We start from the raw sequence: 22359 nt of genomic DNA, 5'->3' as shown, positions 1-22359 counted from the left end.
CACTAACAAATGTTAGTGACAGCTCAGGAGGGGAAAGGCCACTTCATGGGATAGAAGGACAGCGGGACAGTGTTAGGGAAGCTGGCTCTGGAGTCTCCAGGAGGAAAAGAAATGGTGCTGGATCTCAGCAGAGATCCTTTTCACTTCCCTGGGCAGGGAGGACGGGAGGTTCAATCCAGGCTGACTCTCTGCCTCCACTTTCTTCCTACCACTGTGGCTTGAGTACTTGGCATTAACGCACGCAGCAGGTGCGGAAGGTGGGCTAGACCCTGAGGAGTGGCAGAGGAGTCTGAGGGAACTTCAGAAGGGGACCCCTGAGGCAGCTGAACCATCAGAAGCAAAGGGAGGGTAGAGGGGACAGGTACTTGCACCTTCCTTTCAGTGCTAGCCCCGAACTGAGCTAGCAAGCCCATTCCCTCCCGTTCTCTCGCGGCGGGAGCACTGCGGGGCCCGGTGCCGAAAGCCCGGCGGGGACGTGCAGGAGCACAGAGCCGCAGCTCAGTCGTTCTGCTGAAAGCGAGCCATGACCCTCTGCCAGCTCCCACCAGCCTCCCGTGGCACCAGGGCTACCTGGGGCATGCCAGCTCCCAGCCTCTGCTGAGTCAACTAGCCAGAAATCTAATCTGTACGCAATTATTACTGCTCTTCAAGGCCAGGCAGCTCAAAGGACACAAATTATCTCCTTTTATCCCATAAATATACAAACAAGGAAGAGTTTTGCTTGCTGCTTTTCAGGGGTATGGTCCTGGAAATCCCATGCATGCCTCCACACCTCTTTTGCTTTTAGCCAGACTCATTGACAAACATTAGCAGGACCTGTAGTACTGCCAGCTCGGCACGGTCACAACATTTCCAGGATTGTTTTACCTTATTCCAGCAGCCTTGAACTGGAAGGCCATCTTCTCCCTGCAAAAAAGACAGGTGAAATAGCAGTTTAGAACACAGAAAAAAGTTCAGAGATCGACGAAAGAAGGTGTGGGTTAAGTATTACAGCTGCAACAAACAGTCTGAACCAGGGCTGGAGGAATATTCCTGAAAGATATTCCTCACCCCTTTGGAGTGACCCAGACTACTGGCTGACATAACCAGTGTAGCTTGAAGCAAGGGCTGAGACTGAGGAGGGGGTTGGCCCGCAGGCTACGCAAGGAACTTAATGTACGTGAGGTCCATAGGCTCATCCTTGTTCTTCGCTGAGGAAGGTGGGAGCACAGGAGGTCCCATTCAGCCAGAAAAATACCGCAGGCAGATGGCAGTGAGTGGAGAGCATGAGATGGCTGGTCTGTGTCCTCAGGCTTGACTCCGTAACGCTGAGGTTGTAAGCAAACCCCAGAGGCAGCAATAATCTTGGGTCCTGATGAGGGTCTGGAAAAAACTCCATTTCCTTTCTGCCCTGTTTTTAAAGGGTTTGCTTTATCATGTGAGAGATTGCCCAGCTGTCCCCTCCTGCCTCTGAGAAAATCCTGCCCCAGGAAAATTAGAAAGGCAAGTGGCTAGGCAGACCCTGTGCTGGTGGAGGATGTCTCAGCTGACTCCCTGAGGGGGAGCTTTTGCCTCAATAAAGTCAGTTGAGGTTTCCGCGAGAATTCCCTGGCACTTCTATAACCCTGACGTCTTGGGCTACACATCCCAAAATGGGAGTGTCGTTTTTAATTTTGTTTAAATTTTAGTAACGTTGAAGAAGGTTCGCTACTTTAAGGGTTGTACTACTAAAAGACTGAGACTATATGGCTGGGAAATGCTTTTGTGAATTACTGCCATTACTTTCATCTCAGTGCAGCCCAATTTGATGTGAGAATACATGATCAGGTGCTCTTCAGCAGGAGATGTAAGGAGATACACCTCTGACATAAGAAGTCAAATACTTCTGCTGTGTGTCTGTGTCAGATTTGTGGGCTATTGCTGTTCCTCAGGAGAACTCAAGACCAGGGAGTGAAATTGTACAACGCACAGTGCAGGCACGTTTCTGTAGTCAAATGACCCAGTTCTCACTTCTTCAAGTACTGCGTGAGAAATCTGCAGTGCATGTCATCCCATTTGAGAAGGGGAAAGGAAAAAAAAAAACCAAACAGAAAAGCAAATGCACAGTAGTATATTGAGAAATAAACTATTTAAAGGACATGCACTTTCAAGGGACCAATGAACTGAATGTTGCCATGATGCTACAACCATATTGCTTTTCAAACACATTTTTTTGGACTGTGGTCTCCTTGTGCTATTTCCTTCCCCCCATTATGTGGAAATACTAAATTGCGGGTTAATTACTGGGTAAATTGTGGCGTTCCCATTGGTACACTGGTGGTGGTAGGAATGACTGGTGTAGTGCATTGCAGGAGGAGATAGGAAGTTAGGTGTATGAAGGAATGGGAGGCCAGGGATCACAGCTTACGGATCAAAGGAAGACCAGGGTCACAAGGAAGTGTTTGTTGCAGGCGACTTTGCTGAGAACGGAAATGCGACATGCTTATTAGTACCAAGTATCTCCTTCCACATATCTCAGATGCGTAAAGCATTAGTTCACAGCCTCCATGGATTACACACATGAATGTGTCAGCTGGATGCTAGGCTTTTAACCTAGTTGGATCAAAAAACATGCTTATTCACGTTCCCAAGCTAGCTTGCATGCCAGAACACTATATATAAAAAAATAACGGCATCTGTATTTCATCAGATTTTTTGGCAAGTTTCCCTTAACAAAAATAGGGATGAAAAGAAGTATACATTCTAACATGGCCATGCAGGGTAAATCCCAACTGAGAGGAGAGACAAGAAAAGAAAGGTAGTCTGCCAGGGCACTGCTAGAATCTTTGCACCTGTGAAATTAGGTGCCTTGTTCAGCTCACTCCATAGAAACCTGGCTGTTTTCAGTGCAAGGCAAAACACATGGCTCAGTGTTTTTTCACCATTGTGGACTGCTCTGGGAAGGTGTGATTTCACCTGTGGGACTGGCAGAAGAGTTTCTTTCTATTACCTGACATTTACGGGGCAGCAACTGAGACTTTACAAGCGGTCACTGTTGCAGTTGCTGCCCTAAAGGGACACTGGCAGCACCCAAAGGAGGGAATGTTGGAAGGAAGACCATTAGCTCTTCACAAAGGTCAAATACTAAAGGCTTTTAATGGCAATTTCAGGGCTAGTTTGCTCAGGAGACTAAGAAAACCTCCCAAACTAAGTGTGGCTTTTTTCTTTGGCATTTTTCCACCTATTTGAACTGATTGATATCCCATCCCTTGTAAATGGCATCAAACATCTTTAAGTAAGCATAAAGCTTGGAATGACCATGCTCAGGCAAATCTAGTCATGTCAAGCAGGGACTAGAAGGTCAGAGAAGTACAAGTTTCAAAGTATTACGGAGTTGTTGAGACTGCTGTAGGGAGCAAAAACCTCCCGATTGCCGCATCTCCAGAAAATCTCAGAATAAATTGATAGATCAGTGTTGTTTAATGGGATACTTAGAAATCAGTTGAGATTAAGCATTACTGAATACCTCTGTCCTACAGTAGTTGGGTTAGACGAGGCACTAATACAATAATCATCCTTTAATACTTGAATAAGGTGGATATTGGGAAACAGGCGATTCCAAATTCAAGTTTCTTCGATGCTATGGGTACCATTTGTACTTCTGGGGAGAGTCACAAATAGGAACTATCTAGCAGGAATCAAGCATTCAGTTAATACATTTCGCATGGGCTCGCTAACAGGGTAACTCTCTTTTTTCAGTCATGTTAATGTACAGGGTGATTGAGGTAATACCAAGCAGCGTCAGGCTGTGCTAGCCACGTACAAGCTCTTAGAGTTAATGAAGGACATGAGCATTAGAGCTCCTTGCTAGAAAGCCAAGGCAGTGCAGAGGCAGGTCTTCATACGTTAGTCTACTGAAAGCTGTCAGTTTGCAGGCAAAGGAAGAATTAAAGCAGCTGTAAATAAATCCTCATTCCCACTGCATTTTCCCTCGTGCCACAAAGTAATGCTGGCAGCAGCTGTGAGTCTCAGCATGAAGGGAAGGGCCTGTTTCCGACAACAGCAGCGTGAGGAAGGTGGGATGGAGATAGGTAAGGAAGGAATTGCCAGGTGTTTCTAGGGCATGCATCTATTTGAAAGTATCAGAAAATAACAACCAAGATAGAAAAAGCAAACGAGCATGCAGGAAAGGGAAGGTACGCCATACCAATGGGCATGGGGCATCCAGGCCGTCCAGCCCAGGTAACCCCGGCTCACCCTTCTCGCCTTTAAAACCTCGGAGACCCTGTTTATGAAATCAACCACTATCGTTATTTCAGTTAATGCCAGTTACCTCCATGTCACGGGAGGAGAGGCCGAGTCCCCCACTGGGATTATCACAGGGCACTCTGCTGCATACCCATCATACAGATGGCCCGTGTTTTCCGTCTTAGTTTTGCCTGTGTAATCAGTAGTAGCAGTTTCCTTTCTGTTGTCTGCGAGTCAGGAGAGACTTCTCTGAGCTAAATCTGAGAAGGACGAGAATGGTGTTTCCTCTGTCCTGAAATCATCCGTTCTTCCTGTCCTCACTAGGAAACTCAGCAGCTGGATTTCTGGATGGATGATCCACAAGTACTCTGGGATTTATGGCAGTACTGCAGATTTTTGGCAGTTTGCCGTAGTGTATGAGTTTAGATGAAAATGTACACAAATTCCTATATTTATTCATTTGTCTACATTTATAGACAGTATCTTTTGACAGAAACATATCCCTTATGAAATAAGTGAGATTTGTTTTCCCTCTGGGTAATGCAGCTCGAGTGCCCTGTGTTGCTCTCAGGCGATCACATCAGCTGGCTGTTATTCCAAGGCAAGAAAAATAGCATTCAGGTTTTGCCGTTACGTAGACATGATGACATTAAACACCTCCAGAGAAGAGCCACAACCAGCAGCAGAGGAGACACAGGGCTCTATCCACAAAGGAGAAAGCCCTGGGCTCCCAGCACATAGGACACCCCATGTACCCCAAACCTTTGTGAGCTCCGGAAGAGGAAGGAATATAAGCATGGTCACTCAACAGCCTGATTGCTCAAAGGACCAGTGGTTCCCCATCATGATGGCAGCTTTGCCATTGATAGCAGTGGGAACCAGGCTGGGCCTCACCTGAGTGTTGTACTTTTGCAAGACCATTATTTATGTTTTCCTTCTTTCTTCCCCATCAACAAATCTTAAAACAATACATTTGATGAAACAGAACATACCAACGGACAGGGTGCATCTAATCCAGGCGCTCCTTGGTCTCCCTTATCCCCTTTAGACCCTCTAGAGCCTTTCTTGCCCCTCTCCCCCTGTAAATAATAGTTTAGTCCAAGAAAAAAAGAATACACAAAAGCTTTAGGATCATCCATTTCAAACAAATGTCAGCGATAGTTTTAAAAAAGGATAAACATTTAGGAAACATTTGAAAAGAAGAGAAATCTCCCTTTGAGACATTGAGTGGAAAACAACATATGGAGCTACTAACCATTACTTAGCTGCATAAACACATGGGCCATTGCTAAAGTCCCACACTGGTAGACTGTAAGGGCTCTGCATCAAAGGGATTACTAGCGCCTCTGAACTTTATGGGCAGGCCTGCAAGGAGCACTACTCCTCCTCCATCAGCACCATCACTATGAGATGACTTCTCTGGACTTCCTACACCTTCAGTACGGTATACATTTGGAGAGAGAGGCACCCACTGAGAACTGGCTGGCCCTAGACACACAGGGTCCCTCCTCTGCCACAGGAACTCTGGGGAAGCTGCCTCCGATGACCAGACCTGCAGCAGACCCCAGGCAGCCTCTCCTGCTGTGGTAGGAAGGCACTGCCGGCACAGATGCCCTCTGTTGATTGTACTTTTCTCACCACTCTGAATTCTCATTCTCAAAAAAATTCTCACTCATGGGAAAAGGTTAAACTGTTTAATGAACACTGCTTGCCACCATGAGTTGCTAGCATTTCCTTAAAAGCTGGGGTTTTTTTGGGTTTTTTTGGTTTGTTTTTTTTTTGTAGGGGGATGGGGTGTGTGAAGGGGGGGTTTAGGGATTTTGAGAGGTTTTTATTTTATTTTTTTAAGATGTACAATTACTTCTACATCTCACAGCAGCAAAGCTTTAACTTGAATGAGCGTGTTTGCCCGAATCTTACAGTCATTTGTGCACTGGGGTGCGTCAACAATGCTAAATAGAGAAGAGCCAGAGAATGAAGCATGTACTCGGCCCGGACAATCTGCACAGCCTGCTTGTCATTTGGGGCGCTCTGAGTAGTGCTCCCCCAGACAAACCTGTTAGACAAGGGGCTGACTAGCCCTAAGCAGCACAGCCACAGGGCAGCGGCTGCCCCTGGCCCTCTGCTCTGGCAGCACAGACGTACCCCAGGGCGGTATGATTCTTACAGCAGTTTGATACTGCAATTTTTCCGCAGGCTCCATGTTGAGTTACTCCAGAGCCAGGGCAGAGAGGACACAGTTTAACAAATCATAACCAAAAAGGAGGCCTACTCTCTTGAGGAGGGGCAGCATTAGGTCAATGAAAGCCAGCCACGCCACGAATGGGGCTGGTGGAATGCCTAGATGCCCTGTTGGCTCTCCCTACCCAGGGAGGATACATCCCTCCTGTAGCCGGTCAGCCAAGGCAGGGCATAGCATGGGTGTTTGCCAGTTTTCTCTATACCAAATCTTTCTGTATAACAGAGGAAATTCTCACAGCTGCTAAGCATAAAACAGGAAAAGGAGTTTTTGCACAGGGAGTTGCATTTAGGGTCCTTGTGGGGAGTGTTAAAGGAATTAAGGGATAAAATCAGACAGCACAGGTTGCTGTTTCTTCTTAGTAAAAAAAAAATAAAAAGAAAATGTTAAACCCAAAGCTGGCAAGAGAAATGGATGGGAGAGGAGAGGTAATGAGAAGTCACCCAGAACCAAGCACTGGAACAGAGAGGATAATCCAGGAAAATGAGGCATGGGTTGCTCTGGAGGAAGGAGGAAGGAACCGGGAAGAAAGGCAGAAGAGGAGGCAGGGATAAAGGGGACAAAGGTGGACCTGTAGGAGTGAGGAAGACGCACATACACACAGGAAAAAAAAACCACAGGCATTAAAATAACAGTGAAAAGATCAGCCTGGTAGCAAAAATCAGGGTTTATACTTTTTCAGCTGGGTTACTTGAAAGGCCATCTGTTCCCATTGCTACCTAGTGCCACAATACTCTCTCTACCTGTCCCCAGGTGCAGCTATGCTGACCTCCCACTCAAAAAAGGGCAGCAGAAGCATTTCTGGGATTTCAAACCACTGCTCTGCATCAAGTAATAGAAAGGATTTTGGCAAAGTATTTGGGAGCTTAACAAAGCGGATCCTCATTTTTAATGTGCTCAGCACTGAAAACCTTCACACTGAAGCGCTGTGCTTACTGCTGCTGTCTGAAAGGAAGAGCTGCATTTCAAATGGACACATCTCCCACCTCCACAGAGGCCAGTGTTGTATCCCAGCCCCTGTGGAACAGGGCAGAAGTGGGGTGTTGCCTTCTCTTTTTGACTTCACAGCTTTCTTCTTGTTCATTTGCAAGTCTCCTGACTGAACTGCTGCTATAGTTTTGCCAGCAGTTGGGAGAGACTGTCCCACACTTTTGAGGAGGTTCTGGTGTGGAAGCCATGTGTCCCACTGTAGGGGAGACCCGGTGTTTAGGCTGCAGAGCAAATCCTGGAGAACCAGCACTGTGTCCAGTTCTGCTAAATGGTACTTGTCAGATCTCTCTGATGACTTCAAAGGGATGGAGGCATTCAGACAAAACAGCAGTGTAAAGGGGACTCACCAAAACCATGCTGTTTAGCTCTAAGCAGTAGTGACCTGCTCACAATTTTTGAAGAGGGGAAGCCCCTGTACAAGGACTCAGTGGGAAAAGTGGTATTTTCTAGGATACTACCTGCAAAGATATTGCGCTTGCCCTTTTACAGTCTCAAGTTTCTCACACTTCTCATTTCAAAATATTGGCTACAGTGATGCAAAGTGCATGCATGCTTCAAGGGGCCAACAAAACTTCCCACTCATGCTTTCCAATTCATCGTCTACAAGGAAGTGCAGTTTCTCTCATTTTTCCTTTGTTTTCATGTGAAAGCTCAGTGAAAGCCTATCTACAGCTAATAAGGGATCCTTCTTTTAAAGGAGATGCCCAGTTTTACAACCAACTGAAAAAGTCTAGGAATTCTGTTAAAGTATTTTTTGTTTAGAAGCCGCACAAACAAAATAAAACACATCTTAGTGAAGGGGAAGTTAAGAAGCAAAGCCAGAAATGCAGTGATTAAAAAAGGGGAGAACTTCAGAGCTCCCATGAAACGTGGACCTTTCTCCCCTAGTTTAAGATGCCAGTTGGCTACTGCTTTCCAAAATTGCCCATTCTGTGCAGAGTAAGCTCAGAAATACATTGCAGATAAAGGACAGAGAACACTCACTATTGTATCAAAAGCAAATTCATATAATGAAATCACCACACAGGCACATGCACTGTAAAACTTTACATTTTCAGATAAACTTAGGTGATACCAGAGTCTTATGAAGAGAATGTATGTGCGAGTACATGCATAAAGACATACAAATCTGTGCTATGTTGAACTACTTGACGTATTTATAAAACTATAATCTTACAAAGTCTAATCCAGAAGACATTTATATTTCTAACTATAAATTATATTCAACTATAGCTCTCAACTGTTTTTATCAAAAAGATTCAGAGCCTTAACAGGCAAGAAATTCCTTACATTGTGGAAAACCTGATGAAAAAGCAAGGATTTTCTCAACATGCACTTTTTAGTAACGTTTATTTTTCTGTAACACAGGTGGTATGACAGAAAAGCAGCCATTCATGTTATTGGTTTTGACCCAAATCTTCACCATCACATCCATTCAGGACAATGCCTGAGGAGGCTTCGTGTCTGATTCTTTAAGATAGGTGAATTTAATTTATTTTTTCCAAATTTCCATCTGCCAAATTCTCTGGAGGATCATTTGCTAGAGGGCAACCTTCTTTTTTTCATGTTTCAGAGGGAATTTAGAAGTAACGTAATAAGATTTGCTGGCTCTCCTCAGTTAATTCTTATGGGAATCGCTACACACACCAGTAAATAGATACTCAGGATTTCCTAAAGCATATCATGTTAGCCTAACTCTACTACACCTGAAGTCCCATGCTTCAGTGAGAAGAGAGCTGTGACAGCAATGAACACATTAGAAAATCCCTCCTATAGTTTTCATTTATACAAGCTACAGGTATCACCTGCTAAAATACAAGTTTGTAAAGTTACTTATATGAAGGTCAAGCAGGCAGAATTACATGCTAGCTACTTAAGGTTGCTCAGGAGTTAACCGGTCTTTCACTGTGTGAAGACATTAGTAACTAAATGCAAGAAGTTTGCCTGGTAACTTACCCGGATACCTTTGTCACCAGGTAGACCTTGTAAACCCTGAAATACATCAACACAAAAAGAAATATTTTAAAATAAGTAGGCCCCATTGTATTCCCACTCAAAAAGAAGAATGTGTGCCCAGTTGTTTGCTTTTACCATTTGTACCAATTGCTGTATGGTTAAAAAAAAAAAAACCAAAACCAAACAAACAAAAAAAAAAACCACCCCGACAAAAAATTTTCCAGCAGACAACCTCCTTTTCACCTCCATTAGACCACCCAGGTTGTAACACCACTTCTACTACTCTAAGGGTTCTTCAGATAAAATACGAACTAGCTCAAAGAATGCAGCCCCTGAAAAAACCAGCAAACACAACAAAGCAGCTCCATGATTACATAACACTACAGTTCCAACATGGGCCCCGTTTTGCAAAAAATAGTCCCAAACAGTGGAAGTAACCTCACTGAAGGCAGCTTTTGTCACTGCAATGACAAGACAGGCCCTCCCAGACAGGTGGGAGGCAGGCACCCAAGCTGTGGAAAGGGAAACAGAGCAGATGTGCTCAAAAGCAGCTCTTTGGGCTAAGACAACATGTCCTGGGAGTCCTGTGCAGCTTCTTTTGGCAGTTTGAGGACCAAGGCGAATTAGTTTGCCTTCAACTTCATCCTCCTCGTTCTGAATCATTGCTCTGAAGCTACCAAGCTCTTTCTGTTGCTCTCATAGTGTAAATAGGTTTGCAACTTTGGTTTTTTATCACCTAACGTAGCTGAAACTGCAAATGCTGTATTACAGCAGCACCTTAAGCTATCAACCACAGCAAGGGAAGAGGCACTGTAGGTAAAAAATCCCTGGTACTTCCATACTTACAGGAAGCCCTGCTGGCCCCATTGGTCCGACAGCTCCAGGATCTCCTTTACTGCCCTGAAATGAAGACAAGAGAGTAGAAAGTCTTACATTCCTATTCAGTACAAACAGGCAGCACAGCAGTGCCTATAACAGCACTATAGAAGAAAAGTAAAGGACCCCTTTCAAAGCACCTGAAAACCCTGAGGATGAGATACTCAAAATTCAAAGAGGCCCAGCTGAGGGTCTTACATGCACGAGGAGAGAGCGGTTCCAGCTCTAGAAAAACGTAGAGCTTCACCATCACAGAGACTTGCGGTATCTTCAAAGAAATTACAGAGCATTGGTCCGTTCTGAAGAAAACTCACCCTTTCTCCTTTTGGTCCTGCTGGTCCCGAAACCCCAATTGGTCCTGGAGTACCCTGTAGTTGTAGGAAGGAAAACACATCAGGATATTTTTATTCCAGGGCCTCATTAAAGGCAGGAGACACTGCTGCTCCTTTAGGAAAAAGCACAGCTGGGAAGGACAGTCTGGTGGTGGAAGGCATCTAGCACCACTACAGCTTTCAGTGTTGGTGGCGATGGATTTGAAGTAGCTGTTACAGGCAATTTGAAGAACATGGGAACTACTGTTACATTAGATCACACCAGCACCATTTTACAAAGCCTTATTTTTAATTTTGAAGCTCTCTCTTGACAATTGTTACAGCAGGCATTGCTACCAGTTCCACAGGAGGGATTTTTTTTCTCTCTCATTTTCTATCAGACAAGGCTGAAAGCTGTAGCAGAATAAAGGTCATTTAGATATATGATAATAAATTTTCTTTTCTTTTTCTTTATTTCCTTATTTTCTCTTCCCCGCCCCCCCCCCCCCCCCCCGCCCCGAAGTCAGTTGAGTTGAGCAAAAATGAAAGAGGTCTGTTACTTGGTGGCAGGCAGCCAGTCAATCATGCAAGTTTAAAAACAACATGCTGCAGAGGTGAATGCAGATGTGTACCTACACAGATGCAAATGAAGGGCTATCATTCAGTCCCAGTCCCTCTGTTCCCTTTTTGCCATTTATGTCACTCCACCAGGCTCCCAATCATGCTAACAGGAAAACACAGTCTTTTTGCCAACCCTCTGACACAGGGGCCATCTCCCACTAGCATACCAAACTTACTTTCCAGTGCTGCTGAGACTTGCTTGGGCTTTGGGAAATTAACCGAAGATTATCTTTAATGCCGGCAACAGAGCAGTTAGGCAATAGTCCTTCTGGCTAGGCACTTTCAATTCAGCATAGACTCCTTGAACTTGTTGTGGAGTATTCCCACTGGAAGGTCTCTTACAACTCTCCCAGACCACATTCTACAGTCTAGATAAAGGATAGCTTTCTAATCTGCGGTGTGCAGTACGCCCACCTAACTACATAGTATAGACAGGTGTTTACCTTCCTAACCCTGTATCACATGCTTTTAGATCAGCAAGAACTTTGCTAACCGTGTAGGTATCGAGCCACAATTCCTTCATGGAACCTCGACGAAAGGATACCTTTGAGGCTCATTACCTGCCTTCTAGGAAGACCAAAGGAAGACGCTTCCAGAACAGGGACACCTTTCTACAGCCTTATGGAAAAGGTCTTGCACTTTTTAGTGTGAGCTTGTAATCCTTAGGCACTAAAGTAACCCCTCCAAAGTGAGCAGGATGACTCATGTGGATCAGGAGAGCTTTTCAGACAAGTTAAGATCTGCAGAATGTAAGCGGAGAAGTAGCTCGTGCAACACAACTTCAATGTAGTGAAGGAAGTGAGAAAATCAGGTTCTCCCTAGGGTCATGCACAGGAGTTCACATCACAGAAATCTCAATTGCCTGCACATATGCATTATTTTAAGATCATTGAGATCTCGCCACCACATTTATAAAGTTAAATCTACAGTTTCCCGAAACAAGTGACTATATAAGCTGCCATTCAGATTCTGTTCAGAAGTTAGAGCAGCTGAATTGTTTCCAGTTATGCTGAGAAGGAGAAATTGCTTTTTCTTTTTAAATAGTCAAATGGATTGTACATGAGCGATGTGTGATTTCCCAAGAGGGATTAAAAAATATTTGGCCCTTTAACAGCCAAGAATAGCATTCTGTTACCCAACGACAGCAGAATGGCTTGCAGAACCAGGTTAGCGTTACTTGTCTCACTCTGAATTTGACAGACTGAGAAACTTAGGCACAAGGAGTTTGTTTCCTTCACATCTCACAGTGAGTTAGCAGCAAGAAGTGGGGCTCTTGCATCTTCCCGCTCCACTATTAGATGTTGCTGCCTCTCAGAGGTATATATTAAACTGGAACACACCCCACCACTGGCACCCCCAGGCAGCTGGGACTAAGCAAAGCATGTGTGGAGTTGCTGAAGTTGCATGGCATTCTGCTGCTGAGAGGCGAAGGGCTAGTCCTGCTTGCAGGCGGCCTTTTAGATGCAACTTCTTGCGGTGAGCTGCTTACCAGGCTATGGAGAGGTACCTGTAAGCATACCTGCAACTCACAGCGATGCAGCCTGAAGTGCCATGTGTGAAAACAAAGCACAAAGCTTTTTGCTCACAGGACAAGACACACAGTCATTATTATGCCTAAGGCAAAACTGAAGAACAACTGTCCCTACAAGATGGCAAGCAAGGCTACCGTGGAGAAAGACAGGATGGAGACCCCTCACAATAAAGAGGACAGGAGAACAGAGCAACATGGAACCATGCAGAGGTTTCATTCATCTTGTTATTGAGATAAAGTGGAACAAGTAGCCTGTGATCCCAGGATCCAGACAGACTGTAGTATCAAAAAAGACAAGCATGTGACAGCACTTCTCAGTCTAAGTTTAACCCCCCTCCCAAGCCTGCTTTGGGAGAAAAGAAGGTTATTCCTGGTGTAAACGAGACTCTGGTGGAAGAGACGAGACAAATCACGATACTGGGGAGGAGGAACGTAGGGTAATGGAGAAATGGAACTCACCGGTGGTCCAGGCCTGCCGTCTAAACCTGAAGCACCCTGAACAGACGGGGGAGGGTTAACAAAAACAAGGCAAGAGGAGAGGGGAGGAGGGTGAGGGGGAAAGGAGAGGGGAGGGGAGAGGTGAGTGAAGCAGTGACTTGAGACAAACATATGCTTGCAATAAACAAAAATTAAGATCTCAAGGACAGGTGATGGTACTTACAGGCAAACCAACAAAAACATAGAAACACTGAATACATATAATGTTGACCTGCAACTTTTAGATCCCTTTGAGAATGCAAATTTCCCTCTCTATGTGCCACCAAGAAAACCCCTGAGGAAGAAGCTGTTCTGTGACAGGTGGTGAAAAGGACAATGTGACAGTGGAGTTGAAACTTGCATTGCCTTTGCAGCAGACTAGGCAACACAGATGAGACACAAGGCTCAGAGGACCAGAGGCCTGTGGTTACAGAGGCATTTACAAGCAGAACAGAGCCATCGGTCCTACCAAGAAACCCAAGTCCTGTAGGACTTCCACGCTTAGCTCCAGGCTTGCTCCACTCTACGTCCAATTGTTCGGAAGCTTTTAAAACAGGTGGCTCATCTTCCTGTGTCACCAGTGCAGATTTTCACCAGATGAAGATTATGTGGCACTTTTCTGAACACTTGGCTCTTGCCCTGAATTTCCTCATCCATAAAACTTAAGAGTGGCTCTGCCCAAGGCCCATCTAGCCCAGTGTCTTGTCTCTTGACAGTGGCTAGGAGACACTCAGCTTGTTGGCCATAGGGAGAAGCCCAAGGCTACTGCAATCAGTGCTGAAATGTGCTGAAATTCTGGCATGATGTCAAGTCCTAAGTAACACATGAAAAGGCAGCAGATCCAGCTGTGGGATTTTACAGAGTCTGTCTTTGAAATATTTCAGTACCTGTTTGACACTGCATTTAGTGTGACAGGCTGAAAACACACTGGACTGGGCATGGGAAAGCTCATGAAGAGACTTAGGCAGCTCTGAGGAGGAATACAAGATCCACAGTATCTCGCTGATCTTATTAGCAGCTCACTAATCTGTGCTCCCTAGTTGGCCAGCAGATATTGTTGATCCAAACACAAAACATTTCTAAGAGGATGCTTCTGAGCTGGTCTTCCCGTCTCCACAGCTCAGGAAGAGTGATGCAAAGAGCTAAGGGACTTTGGTTTCTCATGGGGCTCACTGCTGTAGGAAAACCAGGTAGCATGTTCCCTGCCACGCTGATAAGCTTGTCAGGATAATTGCTGGGGCATCTTCTGCTCAGACTGTCATAAAAGCCTCTGTCCCCTGTCCCGATACCCCACAGATACCCCACTGAGGGAATAACCATTTACACAGAAAGCTTCCATTTGCATTTCTCAGGGCAAAATGGGGACTGGGTTTTTCCTCCTCTCTGCTTCGCTGAGGCACGATCTTCTGCATTTGAGCCTTCCAGAAGTGTGGCTTTCTCCCCCCTTGCTCTGCACAGAGCCACAGTGAATACATACATGATGAGGTTGCTTGAGAGCCTAGCTACATGCGATGCACCCAGGCCCTAGAAGGTAACTGCTATATAGCACAATAAAAGGAGGAAAATGTTTTACAAACAAGGACACGCACATTTCAGTCAGGGACAAGGGATCTGGGTGATCAAACACAGGCCAACAAAGTCACACAGTACACAAGATGCGCTTTGCAGAGCTTGTTTCCAGGCAGTGTGTTCAGCAAAGGGAGAGGGCGTGCTCTGCCACTGGTGCTTTTTATGAGGAGAGAACTCGGGGGCTGCAGAGCAACTGGGTGGAACTAGTTACCACTAATTCATTATCATCTGTCAGCTCAGACAGCGGGAGAAGAGGCTTTTTACATTGTGAGCTTAGAGCTTCGCAACGTCTTCAGGTTTGTATCTCTAAAGCTACTGTAATTTCTTTATCATTCTGCCAATTCCCCCTTGCTAAGCTAAGCAGTGCACTAACACTAGTCTGATGTGGCTGAGTTCACATATAGCAGGGAACACAGCAAGCTTCTACCATGTCAGGGGAAGCATTGATTCCGTTGCAGAAGTGAGAGGAAAGTATCGGCTAGTGAAGAAGCTGACTCCATTCAGAAGCACAAAGCTTTGTACAAAGTTTGGCCCAGGTGACAAACAGCTGGAAAAGTGTTTTCTTTTTCACGTCTTTTTGACTTCTGTTTCTGGTCTTGTGAAGTGCGAAGAACCCACAGGAAACCTATTGCTTGTTTTTCCCAATCCTGCCAGAAGCAGGAAGAATTAAAGTGATCAAGGATCTATTTTACAGATCTAAAAGATAAAGGCTCTGTACAGAAATTGAGGCTTTAGGTTTAAAAAGCAAAGACACAGTTATTTATAGATCATCTCTGACTTTACGTGTTAAATCCCTGTGTGCGTCTCCTATTGAGGGATCTTTTTACAGCTGATATAAGTTTGGCTCATAAAGTGCTGCTTGCTTCCTGGATACTTACGGGTAATCCCAGTGGCCCTCTGTCTCCTTTTTCACCCTGGGCACCCTTCTCTCCTTTCAGTCCATCAATCCCTGCTTCCCCCTAAAGGAAGGATGAAGCAGAAAATAAACCCACCATAACACCACTTATATAACAAACATTCCTCCTTTCAGAGAGCGAAGCAGCAAAAAGAATACAAGAGGCAGCAGAGTAATGCTTTAGCCCGAGTCTCAGCCCAGTGGAGAAAATCAGTACCAGCCAGACAACCTCTGTGTAAGCACCTCTTTTAAGTCAATGGCAGTAAAAGGACATTCAGGCCCAGTGCTTAAAGACGGCCAAAGGGGAGCTGAGCTCACTTCTGCGTTGCTTTCCAGGCTATTGCAGGGAATGGCAGGTTAATGTAAGTAACTAGAAGTTGTCTGATAGGGTGGTTTTACATTTTAAGATGTGGATCCACTGGAAGTGAATGACAAGCGTCTATAAGCTTTGAAAAAAAATCATACCGAAATAATTTTTGGAAACACTTTTGTAAATGAAAAGGCATCGATTTCAACATTTGGCAAAAAATAATTTCATCATTTTTTTCCAACTATATTTTTTAAATTCTGTATTATAAACTATAAAGCAATATTAAACAAGATACTCCTTTTTCATAAATTCAAAATGCAACCCAAAGATCCTGCTCCCCTCCTTCCCCTCCCCCTTCTTGTTCATAAGGCATTTTAAAACATTATTGTGGTTGCATTTTGAAACAGCAGTGTCAGAAGAACCGTGTTTGCACAGTAACAGTAAGCCTGCTTGCTGTACTCTCCTACCACTGTAAGACAACACATTGCTGACTCACTCTGCCAGCGCTCCGGTTTCGATACAGCCGTGCATCACTGCTCTACACCAGCATTTGGCTTGAGCACATGCCTGGAAGAGTTACTTATTTCTGACATGTCTGCAAAGGGTGTAAAATGCTCTTCTTTCCCGCTACTGAAAGCCTCATTACAAAAAGGCTTATTACGGGTTGCAGGGATGGAACAAAAATTTCCACACTCAGGACATCTCGTTGCACCTGCTGATTAAGTCTACACAGATCCTCTGTTCAAGGAGGAACTGGTGCAGTACTGCCCCTGCCTACACTCCAGTCTGTGCTGCGCCAGGCTCACCTGCGTTTGTTTGGCACATACCCCAAAGACAACTGCCTCTGTGGAAGTTTCCTAGACACTGGATAGCAGTGGCTAGTGAGGTACAGACAAGCAAGACAGATAACTATCTGTAATCAACACTTGGAGAAAAGATGAATCAGGATAAACATACCATCCCCTTTAGCACTCAAATAGCGCTGGTAGCCAACTACTGAGCGTAACCAGAAGAATTAAGACACTTTCCGTATTTTCCAATCTTTGCCAAGAATGTCAGAGGAAAAAGACCGCTCTCTACTGTCATTTGTCATATGTACTGACATACATACATGTCTCATACTGAACATTTCTACTCAAATATTTTTTTCATCTCAGTACTTTTTTACAGCAGGCGGACCAATGGTGTATTCTGAGCATAAACACATGTAGATGGAGATTAGAAAACTCCTCATCACCAAGGGCAGTGAAGTTCTTGAGTGGCTTTACAACAGAATTCACAGGGTATAGAACCTGGCTAATTTTAAGCTAGAGCTCAGTTACTTAGGATTGTATGACAGGCTGTTCATCCCACTGTACATACCTTCACCCTTCAGACAAAGATTTCAACTATGTTCTCATGGGAAGATTTCCAAGGGCTGGTGACTCCCCACTTCTCTGAGTGAAAACTGGAGGGAATGACCAGTTTTCTGGGTCCTAAAGTGAGAGCTGCTAATCAATTTTTTTCAAGAAAATACCCAGAAGGATCTGTCCTCTTACCACGATGGAAGAAAAGCATCACTTGATAGCTAGGAAGTTGATACTGAAGGGAATTCTTGCACCTGGGACAATTCTCTTAAAATTTCAGGATGTAGTGTTTTACAGCCTTACCTTCGGTCCTGGGAGGCCCTGAAGACCCTGTATTTGGGATGAGAGACAAGATATGAGTAATGTTTAAGGGTGTGCTTTAAAATCCAGGTTTCCCAGTTCAGTGTGCAGTATAGAGTTTTCCCTTTCTGTCACAGTGACGGCACAAATGATGAGCCTGAAAGCCTCTTTATTTGTCCAAAGGGCACTTCATGTACTGTCCTCATCTGGTAATGAGGAGACTCTTGCCAAGGACAACCTGGCTTGGGCTATTAAGACCTTTTCTGCAGTTGATCCCTTTAATCCCATCCATCCCGTCTTGCTGCTGTCTTCCCTTTCATCTCAGACTAACATAACGTTGTCCCTCTACCTACCCAGCCCATCATAGCTCTGACCTACCCTGGGGAGGTGGTTTTTGAAGTGATACTAATCACGTCCCTGTTTCAGTGCTCCGGTGTTTGTGGCTCTTTTCTCTGCCCAGAATCTTCCCCAGCCACTTCCCGCTCTATCCTTATTCCCAGTGCCTTGCTTCTCAGGTGAATCACTCAATACTTACTGAAGGTCCTGGTGGGCCTTGGGGACCAGGGGGGCCAGATATCTAGAAAGCAATGCAAGAGAAGTCGCTGTCATAATCTGCTGCTCTCAGAGGGGAACTGCTGAGAGGGGAGGCAGGGCACAGGGTGCAGCAGAGCCTTACCAGGCTTGGAAACCTGGACTCCCCCTAAGGACCGAGTTCAGAAGTGGCAACAACCCAGGACAGAGTAGCTGAGAAGCAGCAGCAGGGCTCTGGGGAGGGTTATGCCGCAGTTGAGGATATTTAGGAGGAGGGAAAGCAGTGAGTTTTTTCCAGAAAAAGATCCACTGCCACTACTCTACCACCATTCCTGCAAGGAGGCTCAAGGCCAACAGCTAGCAGCTGTTTCAAAAGATAGGAAAGAAGGTGGCTGTCTCCACACATACAGAAGTGTATTGGATAGCCTGTGGGACTCCCTGCTGCAGGGCATTACAAAAGCTAGGGGTGATCTTTGAGGGGAGAACAGGCAAAATCAAGAATCAAAATCTATTGAAATATATATGCATGTAGATACATGTGAGTATTGTTCAGGAAATCCATTCACCACAAATGCCAAGGAAAATATTTGTCATGCTTTCTACAATCTTCTAGTCTTCCCCAGGCCTTCATTATCAATTGCTTGTTGTGAGATAGATTGTTCTTGTGTAAGGGAAAAAGTAGGGCATCTGGAGCTAGAGGTGGCTGGCAATTCATTCGCACAAGATGAAACTTGCTGTCCTCAGTGAAGGGTGTGTCATAAGACAGTGGGACGTGCTGGTTGCCAGCAGCACTGCTGCCAAATCATGCCTCCCCAACTGCTGAGGTTGCAGAAGGAAAATGGGAAAGGTAACGTACCGATTCTCCCGGATTTCCTTTGTCTCCACGCTCCCCAGGCTCACCCTTCTCTCCCTGCACACAATAACAGACCCTGTCACAACCAGGTGCAGTCTGGGGCCTCACTGCATCAGAAGCCACCTGTGAACCACCCACCCGTATGCTGGCAAGCAGCAGTTCCCCAAAGGAGGAGATGGAACACACCATATCTTCCACAAACAGCTCACTTGCGGCTCTCCTGCACCTCTGCTTCCCGAGGAGACACCCTACAAAGAGGGAAACCTCCAGGGGCAGTATCTCATGGCTGTGCAAGGGGAGTGCCACAGGACTTTGCTTGCCTTTCCCCAACAGCAGTCTGACACCTCTCTGCTGCACTACAGCCCCTAAGGGAGGGGCTATGGCAAGCAGGTTGACAACAGAGTCGTGCTGCCAGCAAACTGGGCATCTCAGCTGACAGAGCCGTGCAGGGGCTGTGGGCAGCCACCAGAGCCAGCGCCTCCAGACTGCAACGGGAGCAGACACCCAGCCAGACCCCTGCCAGTCGCTGGAGACCTGATGGACATTCAGTGACACCTAAGCCCCTAACTAAGGGGTAGGGGTTTGAGGCTCCTGAGATACTCAGCACTTTGGGAAATGAAGCCTTGTGCATTGCTCTGCGCCGTTTTCTCTTTGCCAAGCAGGAAAGAGCAGCCTGCCTTTTTCATTCTTACTGTCAATCCTGGAAGTCCAATGGGACCCGGCAATCCTGGTGGTCCTGGCATCCCTTGGTCACCTCGTTCACCCTTCTCTCCAGTGGGGCCATCAAGACCCTATGGATCAAGAACGATTTGTGGATTCTTTGCAAAGCTAAGTCAGGCAGACACACAAGACATAGCTGCAAGAGCTGAGACTGGCTCTGGTTACCGCAAGAACACACTGAAAACCCCAGACAACCATCTGGTGCCCTGGGAAATGCAGGGCTTCACTAGTATTGAAACGGGACATGCAAATGCCTGAACGTCCTCCTCTCATCGCGGACGTGCCAGTGCCCAGAGTGGGGATGGGGTACTGCTTTCCCGCCTCCACGTTCTGCTCATGGTTGTGCGGTTTGCTGGAGTTCACGCTAGAAATCACTCCCCAATAGCCAGTTGTGACAACAAGAGTTTTACCCTAGTAATCTTGTAGAGACAGAAGCTTCTTGCATAAAATCCTCTCAACTAGTGCTGGGGACACAGAAGTTGTGACAGTCTGTAGCTGGGAGACTGGGTACTCTGCCCCAGTTAGTGGCAGGGATATAAGGGGTTACCCCAAGCAGTTGCCTTCCTAGGAGGGCATGCATGTTGGTACCTCAGCCTCCTCACTCATGGTCAGGCCTGCTTGTTTACAGTGGTTTTTCAGTTTAAGCAATACACCAGGCAGCAAGCTGAGGAAGTGACACAGTGCCCAGAGAACAGGGCAGGTAGCTGGGGACAGCCGCCTCAGCAAGCCAGGGAGCCAAGACATCACTTCCATATTGGCACGCTTCACACAGCAGCAACGAGGTGCCTCCAGCACCCACCTCGGAGGGGCTCTGAGGTATCTGAGAAGTCCCAGGGCCTTGCCCCATAACCTGGACAGCTTCAATTTACTCACCGGTGAGCCGGCTTGTCCTGGTTCTCCCTTATCGCCCTTTTCTCCTGTGACCCCAATATGACCTGGCTCTCCCTTCATTCCAGGTAGCCCATCCTTTCCTGGAAGTCCATGAGGGCCAGGGGGCCCTACTTCTCCAGGCTTGCCACGTGGTCCCTAACAGAAATCCACACAACATAAAGTGAAATATTTACAGCTAAGAGTAAGGTTACTCCTGCAGAGCGACTCCCTGGACCAGAGTCTCTTTCACTGCTCAACCTCTCACTCACAGTAATGCCCTCTGAGGAGTCACGGGCAGGACAAAGTAGATTTGCCATGCCAACCCAGCTGCTCCTTATAAGTTAAGACTTTGATAAACCATTAATGCTCATTTTTGCGAAGCAAAATACTTTATTCCACTGTGGGAAAAGCAACTGTGCAATGTCAGTGACAGAGATGGAACATACTAACTCCAGATAAGAACACTGAAGGAAAGAGCAATTCACAGAGGCAGTGTCTTACCTTTTCTCCATCATGGCCTGGAGGACCTGGCAAGCCAATTTCACCCTGAAACACAGAATTGGTACTTTGGCAGTTTGAAAGCAGCTGTTCTGACTCCTTCTGCATGGCACCGTGATGATGAAGGGTGGACATTACAGAAACAGTCTGCAGGGACTCTGGTAACTAATAGTCACCAAGAAAAAAGCATGGAAACCCCTGTTGAAACAAGCCACATTGTGTGACTGCCCAAGAATTTCACCAGCCTTGTTTATCCTGACTGATAGTTCACAGTCCCCAGCCAATACAATCCCCACACAGGGATCAGTTCCCATAAGCTGCTTCCTAAAGTGGAGGGCAAGTAGAAAAGATCCTTCAGATCTTTCAGATAAGGTGTTATCATTGTGGGAAAAGATATTTTCAGGATATTGTGCATGAGGAGTGGTAGAGGCCAGCAGGACAGTCTGATGATGCTGAACAGGGAGAATAGGAGCTTTGGGGAAGGTTGTGTGTAGAAATTCTTCCTGCACCACTCCTCTGTTTCCCTTAGCTCTGCGAGTATGGAACTGAGCAAATACCTTCTGTCCTGGTGGCCCTGGAGGTCCAGCCACACCGGGAAGTCCTGGGGGTCCCTAGATAAAGAAAAACTCATTTTCAGATTACCAAACAGGGCTTTTACTTTTGTGTTTTGAAACCAAACAGCTTTTCTGAGTTTAGGGGGAAATAGCTGGGGAATTTTCCAAGGGACTCCTAAAATTGTATTTGTGTGGGAAGACAAATAGTGACAGTCTATTTGTGAAATATAGACAGTGAAAGTGAGCAAAGGCCAGTCCAAAGTGAATTGGTTTTATGTATGTATTTCTTTATACTTTCATAGAAGAAAACAAAAATGACCACAGCTATTTGCTTGTGAAACAGAGATGAACTTAACAAGGTTTTCCCTTCCTATCTACAAAAGTATATGTTTAGAACAGAAGTCATAGGAAACACTGCACTACTTAGATCCCAACCACAGCTTAAACGGAGCTAAATGGCCTCACATTTCCCAATTGGTCTTGGCAGTTACCACTTTAAGGAGACCTAGGGAGCAGTCTGGCCTAGCATGTGTTAACAACTGTGTGTCATATTGCATTTTAAACCCCCAGCTTTTTTCCTAACTGGGTTTCTTCTCCTGAGAAGAAAAATACAGGGACACTTTTTCCCTTATTTTGGCTCAAAATAACTACTTTGCCTCTCTTTGTCTTCAAACAGCTTGTAGTCACTGCTGTTTTAAATGATTGT

General features: G+C 45.7%; 1 protein-coding gene across 12 annotated transcripts in view; it reads right to left on the bottom strand.

Annotated features, from left to right (window-relative positions):
• The window catches only part of COL13A1 (collagen type XIII alpha 1 chain), a 92788-nt gene that overhangs the window by 1654 nt on the left and 68775 nt on the right, over positions 1 to 22359 (bottom strand). For 9 of the 12 annotated variants that reach the window (XM_037400250.1, XM_037400249.1, XM_037400253.1 and 6 more), the window contains 14 exons: positions 21657 to 21710; positions 21103 to 21147; positions 20605 to 20757; positions 19704 to 19802; positions 19015 to 19068; positions 18163 to 18204; positions 17631 to 17657; positions 15655 to 15735; positions 13190 to 13225; positions 10582 to 10635; positions 10238 to 10291; positions 9392 to 9427; positions 5199 to 5285; positions 868 to 906 (listed from right to left, as the gene is read on the bottom strand). In XM_037400250.1, coding sequence (XP_037256147.1) covers positions 868 to 906; positions 5199 to 5285; positions 9392 to 9427; positions 10238 to 10291; positions 10582 to 10635; positions 13190 to 13225; positions 15655 to 15735; positions 17631 to 17657; positions 18163 to 18204; positions 19015 to 19068; positions 19704 to 19802; positions 20605 to 20757; positions 21103 to 21147; positions 21657 to 21710 — 861 coding nt within the window. Of the gene's footprint in view, positions 1 to 867; positions 4244 to 5198; positions 5286 to 9391; positions 9428 to 10237; positions 10292 to 10581; positions 10636 to 13189; positions 13226 to 15654; positions 15736 to 17630; positions 17658 to 18162; positions 18205 to 19014; positions 19069 to 19703; positions 19803 to 20604; positions 20758 to 21102; positions 21148 to 21656; positions 21711 to 22359 lie in introns of all 12 variants that reach the window. The other 3 variants (XM_037400257.1, XM_037400252.1, XM_037400260.1) reach the window with 3 other exon arrangements.

Source organism: Falco rusticolus, chromosome 9 (genome assembly GCF_015220075.1).
Source record: "Falco rusticolus isolate bFalRus1 chromosome 9, bFalRus1.pri, whole genome shotgun sequence".
In the NCBI taxonomy this organism is placed as follows: Eukaryota; Metazoa; Chordata; class Aves; order Falconiformes; family Falconidae; genus Falco; species Falco rusticolus.
The sequence above is the reverse complement of the archived record's forward strand: the minus strand, read 5'-3'. Positions and strand labels throughout refer to the sequence as shown.